Source organism: Acyrthosiphon pisum, chromosome A1 (genome assembly GCF_005508785.2).
Source record: "Acyrthosiphon pisum isolate AL4f chromosome A1, pea_aphid_22Mar2018_4r6ur, whole genome shotgun sequence".
Classification (NCBI taxonomy): Eukaryota; Metazoa; Arthropoda; class Insecta; order Hemiptera; family Aphididae; genus Acyrthosiphon; species Acyrthosiphon pisum.
In genome coordinates this window covers 5,035,251-5,045,261 of record NC_042494.1, presented here as the reverse complement: position 1 = coordinate 5,045,261, position 10,011 = coordinate 5,035,251, and the positions used below count along the sequence as shown (strand labels likewise).

The window sequence follows — 10,011 nt, the reverse complement described above, 5'->3', positions numbered from 1 at the left end:
CCAAATTTCGGTCTTTTGTCACACGAAATTTGGAACACTCTGTATATATTTTTATTGTATATAGGTATAACATAACAATTTTTATTAGTTTTAATTTGAACCAATATGAGCGCTGTATGCGGGGGTCCCCGTAGATCACGTGACTTTTCGATTCAAACCGTATGCCGTGTGATAACATTTTTCTAATGGGTCGATGGGCAACCATACTATCTTAAATCGTGGTGTATACTCAATAGTCATATTATAATTATTATGAGTTATGACGTATATGTTTGAGTATACACGGATGATTAATAATAAGAAATTCATCAATAATATCACAATTTTTTTTTTTGGTTTCTCCCCTCCCCCCCCCCCGTATGTACACCACTGAATGCATCAAGCATTACCTACCGTTTTTTTTTAATTTTTATACGCAAATTGATATGCATTGTATATTAATTTTCATCGTTTCATCTGGCGACACTGAATTTACTATCAATTTCGATTATCAAAATAAAAATTATTATCAAACGGTGTTACATACTTACATGTTTGATACTTTGAAGTTACATTATTAAAGTAATAAATATTAAATAATAATTCTATATAGGTAACTCGTATAGTGTATATTCTAGATAGTGGCTAGTACCTACTACCTAGTACATTTTGATTTTTGTAATTTTGATTAGATCACAGGATTACAACTTATTATCGAATCGTAGAAGAAGTAAAATTTTTAACCGAGTTTAACAAAAGTATTCCAAAATGAATGTTCTACTACAGGGGATGAAAAATTTAGTACTTAATAAATCGCGTAAGTGTTATCATAAAATATTAATCTGAACGTTTTAAATTAACCGTCAGAATTTTGTTCTCATACTGCTTAGTGGGAGAAACGACTAGGTGTATGGCATCGCTTTATCAAATGCACAGGACTGGCCCACACAAAAAGCCAATGTTCAAACGAAATCCGTTGGGTGACAACCCATTTTTAAAAGGTGTTATACTTAAGACACTGATAAGAAAACCAAAGAAACCAAATTCGGCCAACAGAAAGTGTGTCTTGGTTCGATTGAGCAACGGCAAGGAAATGATTGCTTATATACCCGGTGAAGGGCACAATCTACAAGAACACAATGTTGTATTAGTGCGTAACGGGCGGTGTAAAGATTTACCTGGTGTAAAAATAACGTGTGTTAGAGGAAAATTTGATTTACCACACGTTGTGAAAAAAACACAAACAAATTCTTAAGTCTATTAGTATTGATAATTTTTAATTTTTTTTTTTTTTTGTATATTAGTCATTAATAAAATTAGATTATAAATTATAATATTAATTTATTTTTATTTTACACATGTTTGATATTACAGTTTATGGTTCAATATTCTGAGAACAGAAGTTTCAAAACAAAGCACTTAGTTCTAATGTAACCTTTTCCATTTTTTTTGGAGCAAGTTCAGTTATAATTTTTAATGGTGGTGGTGGTCTGATTTTACGGCCAAAACGACCAGTTTTTCTTTGCCACAAACCAGACCGAGGGCGGTTACCCAATTCACGATTACGGTTTGGACTGCCAATGTGTTCCTTGAAGTGATTTGCATTCGATATTTGTCCTGAAAACAGATAATCAATGATTATACACAGAAATCTTATAAAATAATTGAAATTGAAATTTGAAGAATTAGATTTAATTTAATATGTTGTCTTAGTTAAATATTTGACGATTTCTTTAACATCAGTATTACATTATCTGCATGATAGTTTTGTTTTATGTTTTATAGACAAGATAGGTAGGTCCGCCTTGTTTTTAGTCATAATTGATGACAAAATAATAAATAGAATATTGATATAAGTTTTATAATAATTGAAGACTTACCAATCGATGCCATACAATGTTTAGATAGTGATACTTGTAATTTTGATGGCAATTGAATAATGACTCTGTCGTCGACTTGCCTCAATATAGTAGCTGTTGATCCAGCTGTCATTACATAATGTGCACCTTCACCTGGCATCTTTTCAATACAGTGTACTTTTGTTCCCTTAGACAATGCACCGAGTGGATATGCATCTCCTTCATTTGGATTAACTATAAGTGGGTATGTCAGTGATAATTTTAAGTGGAATATAAACATAAAATAATGAATTACAATATACCTGGAATACGAGGAATGTAACCAGACGTGACCAACATATCTCCAGGTTTCATATTAACTGTTGCAATAATATATTTTAAATGTGTGCCACAACCAACCAATGCCACTTTAGCTGTTCGGCAGCCACAGTCCATTATCTCTAAGACGCGATCAATTCGGGGAGCATCGTGCTCACCAGTGGGTCCAAATCGTTTTAAATCAACCCAATGGTATTTCTGTTTAATACCACCACCTAAACCCTTGACAACGACTCGGCCTGGAAATTCAATGATTAAAAATCTAGCACTTGTTTATATATTTTGTAAATTGTTATAAATACCGGTAGCAGGATCTCGGCCCGCCAAGTGTTTATTATTTAACGGTTTCACGGTGTACTTCTCAGGCCATTCGATTTCCCGCCTGAAGTTTCTGGATTTCGGACTGGGCAACTCCATATGTGTGAAATTCCACTTGTGCCTCACCACATTAAAAAGAACTGAATGTATGGTCTTCAATTTTGTAGGATCAAATACAGAGAAACGCAAAGTCGGCGCTAAAAATGACACCGACATCTTTGCACCTGACTGGATGAATATTATTTAAACCAACTGTTACATTAAATAATACCCTCCAAACTCTTATATTATAAAAAAAATTAGCAGATTTTCAATTTTTTTTGTTTTTTAATTATAAGATTATAATATTAAATACTTTAGATTCAAGATTGATATCACGAAATTAACACATTATCAATTCTGAATTCAGCATGTCTGCAATATCTCAATGATAATACAATATACTTTAATAACCAAAGAGGTCTGACATGATTTGTGTTATTATTTCTTTGACAATGATAAAGCGATTTTACTGCAAATTACAATCAACATAATATTATAAACATTTTATTTAAATTCTGATTTCTGAATATCATGATTCTTGGTGTTCTTGTAATTTAATAATTTATTTATCTGCCGCAGATTAGAAAAAACCGAAATTGTGTTATTCCGCTTCCTCTTTTGAGTGTTTTATTAAATTAATTTCTTTTAGATTTTCTCCTTATTAACAATGGCTTTGAACTACAGTTCCATCGACGATAACGATGCCTTTTCGTTCAGGAATCTTGAAAGGTTTGCAACTTTTATTTATTACTCAACTATTATTATGATTAATAACTTAATTTTATCTATATAATTACGAATCCAATTCCATTTAAATTTCAATACCTAGTCTTATAATTCATAAACAAGACAATTAAATACATTCTTACTATTAAACTATTGTAGAAGGGTAAGCACTTTGTTATGTATCTTTTGCAAATGGTTAAGAATTTTATTAAATACATATACCTATAGCCAATCAGAATATAAATTGGAATAGGTTCTTTGCTTGGTATGCTTAAGGAAATTCAGATTTAACCTGTCATTGGTACACATGTGAGCGCACCGCTCACACAGATAACATTTTGAGCGTTATTCTCACTTAAATTAATCTGAATTCCTTCAAATAACATTTCTATACAAATTTACAAAATTAAATGATGGCACTGTTTGCCATTCCTAAATGGTTATGTTTGATTTTACTTTTGAGTCAAAAGTACTGATTAAGCGCTAACACCACGAGCATATCCTGCCGTAATGATAAAAACGAAACAAATACTACCGAAAGTGAATAGATCTAAGATGATAAATTTAATAATTACTTCATCTACCAATGTACAAATTGAACTTTTAATTAATTTGTATTACTTTGTAGGTATGTAATAAAATTCCGGTTTTATTTTTGTTTGACAAATTACTAATAGTACATGAAAAGTATGCCATACATTTTAGTTAAGTATAAAAATATACATATTTGACCTATGTATGATTCAATTTATTAAGTTAATCATGCTATTAAAAGTAAAGTGTGAGCGCCGCACTTACAGTGTAGTAATTGTATTGTGTATTATATATGTACCAACGGCAGGTTAAGACTTTTAGAAAGGCATATTAAGTATTGTTAGCTTTATAAATTTGAGCTGTAAGAAAATAATAATTATTTTTTGCAAAATGTTTACATACATTACAAATATTTATTTTTCTAACAAAGATTGTGTTGACAAGAGTTTAATTTGTCTGTAAATTTGTTTAATTTTTTTGTATAAAGTAAGTAGATCACCTTATTTTTTTATTTACTTCATTCTTGTAAAAATAAATAAATCATTTTTATTCAATTTTGTTATTATAGAAATGCAAAAATTGAAAAAATGGGACTCAAAATGCCGAGTTTCCGAAAAACTGGTACTACAATTGTGGGTGTAACTACTCGTGATTGTGTTATTTTGGCTGCGGATACACGTGCAACATCTGACACAATAGTTATGGAAAAAAATTGTGAAAAAATTCATTATATTGGCAAATACATGCAGTATGTTTACTTGAAAAAAAATACAATTTTATACCTAATACATATGAATTATTTTAGTTGCTGTGGTGCCGGTACAGCAGCAGACACTATGCAAGTTACTCGCATGGTATCTGCCAATGTTTCATTGCAAGCATTCAAGTTTCCTGATGAAATGGTTCCTGTTGCATTCGCTGCTAGGTCGCTTCGTCAGTATCTCTTCAAATACATGGTAATTCAGTTTATATTTTATGTGTTATTTGTTTATCTTATTTATTATTAATTTGTATTTGATTTTAGGGATATGTTTCAGCCGCTTTAATTTTAGGTGGCATTGATAACAGTGGTGCACATTTATACTCAATTTATCCTCATGGTTCAATTGATAAATTACCTTATATATCTATGGGATCAGGAAGTATGGCAGCCATTTCTGAACTCGAAAGCCGTTGGAATGAAAATCTAACAGTAATAACAGTTTTGTTTTTAATTGTTTGTTTGAACTAAAAGCCTTTAAACAAATTGCTTGATTGTATTCATTTTTAGGAAGAAGAAGGCATGAAACTAGCGTGTGATGCAATTTTGGGTGGTGTATTTAATGATCTTGGTTCTGGAAGTAATGTAGACCTATGTGTTATCAAAAAAGATGGGACTCGTATGCTTAGGAACTATCTGACACCCAATAAGAAACCGGCTACGTATGTATTTTATTCTCTTCTAAAGTTGAGTCTCAATACCTTAAATCTCATGGGGAATAAAAATATATTTGACTTATGTATTTTTTGAGTTATGTACCTCAAATATAAAAACATTTCATGGGGACAAGAAAAAAATTAGTTATTGCTACTTGACTGTACTCTATAGTTTACAGTTCTATTTGTATCTTAGTTAAACTTATGTGGTAACATTTATTTTTTAGTGCCAAATATGTCTATCCATCTGGTTTAACCAAGGTTTTATGCAAAAGTGAAATAAAGTTTGAAATTGCAGAGGAAACTGTCATGGAAGTTGATGCTTAAAATTTTCAATCATACAATACGATATAATAAGATCCAATTATGAATATTAATTTTATATACATTTTCTAGTTATCCACAGTTTTTTTGTATTTTGGTGGCAAAATACATTTTTATTTATGTGAAATACTGATATCTAAGTGTAATTAAAATTATATTTTTTAAAGAGAAGTTATATTATTTTTGTTTTCAAACAAGTTTATGAGTTGAGATTTATCTTATAAAGTGGGCATTGTTAAATTGTTCTATATTCATAACTTGCATTAAAATTAAAATATATTAATAACCGAAAGCACAAACACAGATAATTTTCTTAAATTTAAGTTTGATATAGGTAAATAAATTCACTATAATATTATTATACCTAAAAATATTAAATGGAACACTAAGAAAAAAATTCCACGACATAATAGCGAGGTAATGTTAAACAAGGTAATGAGGAATGAGGACTTACTGTAAATTTTAATTTGTCCAATAGTTGTAGACAGATGATAATGAAAGGTTATAAGTAGAGATCGGAATTGTATCCACTTCCATATTCATACCGAGTGTATGCAGTGTCGCAATTAGCAGGGGTGCTGGGGGTGCACTGGGCCCCCAAAAGAGCCCCATAATCGTATTTAGGGGGCCCTTTTCAGACATGAATGATTTTAGATTCTAAACTAATATGAACTTTTATTCCAATTTACAACACATGATGAAAATTGGAAATTTTCGATGCCTGCAACGCCCGTCCAACATCCAATATTATGTTATTATAGTATTGATTATACTTATGAAGATAATAATTTATACAACATTTTATACTATACATTTTTAACTATAACTTGGCCTCACAAATAAAACTTTATTGATGTTTATAGAAAAAAAACTAAAAAAATTGAAATTGTAATTATCGGAACCAATGCGCAGCAACGGACGCGTTTTTACGTATGGACTCTCGTGGGCCGTAGTATATAATATTAAATAAATAGTAAATACATATACATAAAAAAGAATATAAATACCAAACGGACGTTTACATCTAAGATAAAGAAAAAAAGATGACAAGTAGAATTTAATAATCTGATGAGATATATTATAGAATATATAATAATATTTTTATCTAGATCACAGATTTCTATATAGTACTGATAGTGAACTCCTGCCATGAGTTGAAGCTTCAAGGTTGGTTGGCAACTGTATGGTATTTCATATGACAAATAAGATGAAATTATGATTTATTTTGTATCGTGTTTTATTATTTCTAAACATGTTGTTTAGAAAAAATATATATTTTATACATAGACATATTAACTTCTACATAGATATTAGTTAATATAGAGGTACCCTAGTATACATTTATTCAAAATCACGGTTTAAATATACTCATGCTCATATTAAAGTTATGAAGTAAATAAAATATGGCCGGCCGGCCACATTTTTTAAAAAAGAGGTCGGGTCACGGCCCGACATCGCCATGGACTTTGGCGCCACTGAGGATTGTTATTTGTAATGTCCCATTAATAGGATAGTGAACAATTAGTGATATATCCGCTACTTTACGTGTATTGGCAGTACCTATTGTGGAAAAAAAATTGAATTAAAAAAGGTTTGTTTTAAGTGATCCAAGAATACTAAAGGTAATTTTTTAAGCTATTGCCTATTTATAAAAGTTTGATAATTTATGACCATAATGTGAGTTCTTTAATACGTAAATAAATAGAATCAAGTTTATTGTTACTTATAATATGATTAAATATTACTGGGTGACATTTAGATACCTATGTTTAAGCTCATTCCCCATTGTTGACCCTGTTTTACCAAAATGTTAAATTAGTTTTGTAGAATATTATAGATCACCCATCGGTGGGTTATTGCCAAATAATATAAACTTTGTCCTTATAGCTGATTTGAATTGATTATTTTTATTGAGCATGTAGACAGAATCACTTGTTTTTAATAATTGTATAGGGATTTGTATTTTTATTTTGATGCAATATTTTTCAATCTTTTATTACCTAATCTCATTATTATTGCACTCTATTGATGCCTAAATTAACATTACAATGTTTATATTAGGTGATATTTGTAAAAAAATAATATTTAATTATAATCATTTTTTATGAATAGTAAAATACTTTAAAATGTTTCAATGTTTCACCATGTTATATTTTCTAATTATAATAACTATTTTAGATTCTGAGTGAAACGATGAATGTATTGATTTTACAATGATGTGTGAATCAATTTTGTTTTTTGGTGCAACTCTTAAACAAATGACCGTTAAACAAAGTATTAAAAATTAATCATGCTTCTCTTGGTTTTAAAGTATTGTATTGTTCTTTTAAATTGTTTTTAAATCTTAATATTATTATCTATAGTGTGTTTTTTTTATTTTGTAGGATATACCATAGGTACTACCATTGTCCAACTGTGAAGAAGTAGGTAGGTAGCCAATTTTAAAAGTGCAGATCATTGAAGACCAGGATGTGTAAATGTGAATTGGAAAGTGGTTAAATATACCTAGTACAGACTTCAGAAATTTAGTTAGACATGATTTATGGAAATTGGATTCATTAATTTTTGGACATTTAAAGTAACTTTATGATAAACATAAGTAAAACCCTAATAAATGTATTTTTTTATTTTGTAGACTATACCATACTACTATAGTACTATTATTGTCTGATTGTGAAGAAGTAGGTAGCCAATTTTAATAGTGCAGATCTTAGAATACCAGGATGTGTAGATGTGAATTAGAAAGCGGCAACATATACCTAGTTCAGACTTCAGAAATTTAGTTAGACATGAGTTATGGAAATTGGATTCATTAATTTTTAGTCATTCAAAGTAGCTTTAGAAACCCTAATAAATGTATTTTCTATTTAATAATGTATTAAATATAATTAAATAAGATTTTATATTTAACTTATGATTATTACAGCAAATTACTAAATTACTAATTGGTACAATTTGAATATTTCCAATTCAAAATGGTTCAAATAGCTTTGCATGTCAATTTTTCTAAAACAAATAAATATATTAATATTAATAATAATAATAAACTTTATATACCTAACAGAATATCATTCCAATTTAATTTTAAATATACAGTATGGTACAGACATACAGTATAAAATATACATAATTATAATATTTAATGTACAGATTTACAATAAATAGTTTAGAACTAAGACTTCAGAAATTTAGTTAGACATGAGTTATGGAAATTGGATTCATTAATTTTTGGACATTCAAAGTCACTTTATGTAAACATTTGTGAAACCCTAATAAATGTATTTTCTATCCAATAATTGTATTAAATATAATTAAATAATATTTTATATTTAACATGGTACATTTTGAATATTCCAATTCAAATAAATAATAATTTAATAATAATAATAATGACACAGTTTAACATAAAAACCATAATATGATCTCAGTGGTGTTCCACAGATTCTGAAATTTTTTAAAATTGTATTCATTACTTTTGTAATTTTTAGTGACAAATATGTAGGTATGTAAACTGTTTTGTGCTATTTATGCTTTGTTTAATACATTATAAAATGTAAAAACTTATATAAATACTGTTTTATATTACGGCTATGTTACGCAAAAATCTTATAAAATATTACATGTTCAGACATTCAAAAAAGTTTAAGAACTGGCCTATATTATACATAAAATGTTATTTATACATTATTATTTATTTTATTGGTACTAAAATATTATTAATTTTTTGAGATGTTGATCATGGTTAGTGTAAAAATATAAATATTAAATTTCACTTAAGTAAACAGGGGTTGTGAAGAAAATTAACCAATAGTGTTATATAGTTTATTAGTACATAATAATATAGTCAGACTTGTCTATCATAAAGTACTATTAATTGTATGTGTTTATTAAATATTATGCAATTATTATATTGGAATGATAGGTAGTAATTTGTTTTGAATTTTGCAATATAACTTCAGCAATATTTATATGAGATAAAGATTTCAATTTTATGCACATCCAACATAAACAATAACGTATGATTTATATCCATTGTTAAATATTCAAATAATGAAACATTATATCATGTAAGATACTAAGATCGTTCATTTAAGTTCGATAAGTTGACTGTAAACTCTAGGAGAATAATAATGAATAATAAATTAACAATCCTATATAATGCTTACATGCAACTAACTTAACACATAAATAATACATAAGTATATAGTTCAATATGTTATTACTTTTTGTCTTACCAGTTACTATGCTAAGACTCATAAATCATAATCGACATAATCTAAATACCACATTACCACTACCTAATAAATATACTAAGTAAAGTAGTACAAAATATGATTGGAAATTTATGTCATTACATTATATTCAGTTGCAGGGCCATATCCAGAAATTTTTTTCGGAGGGGGGTCCAAAACATGAATATTGCAATTTTATTGAATTTGTGTTTTTGATATTTCGTTAAAAATAAGACACGTTGAAAACATTTCCGGGGGGGGGG

The 10,011-nt window shown here is 28.5% G+C and overlaps 3 protein-coding genes across 3 annotated transcripts; 2 read left to right on the top strand and 1 right to left on the bottom strand.

Annotated features, from left to right (window-relative positions):
• Nucleotides 1-524: 524 nt before the first annotated feature.
• LOC100166337 (mitochondrial ribosomal protein S12-like) lies at nt 525-1,394 on the top strand. The gene is given in 2 exon segments (NM_001162763.1): nt 525-796; nt 870-1,394. Coding segments are annotated over 2 exon segments (414 nt in total). The 5' UTR covers nt 525-747; the 3' UTR covers nt 1,235-1,394.
• On the bottom strand, nt 1,275-2,838 carry Mrpl2 (mitochondrial ribosomal protein L2). Its single transcript, NM_001162814.1, is given in 4 exon segments — nt 1,275-1,596; nt 1,860-2,072; nt 2,141-2,395; nt 2,459-2,838. Coding segments are annotated over 4 exon segments (912 nt in total). The 5' UTR covers nt 2,691-2,838; the 3' UTR covers nt 1,275-1,384.
• Nucleotides 2,839-3,011: 173 nt separating this feature from the next.
• On the top strand, nt 3,012-5,811 carry Psmb7 (proteasome (prosome, macropain) subunit, beta type, 7). Its single transcript, NM_001204987.1, is given in 6 exon segments — nt 3,012-3,245; nt 4,345-4,524; nt 4,582-4,732; nt 4,801-4,968; nt 5,047-5,198; nt 5,420-5,811. Coding segments are annotated over 6 exon segments (813 nt in total). The 5' UTR covers nt 3,012-3,183; the 3' UTR covers nt 5,520-5,811.
• The last annotated feature ends 4,200 nt before the right edge of the window (nt 5,812-10,011 follow it).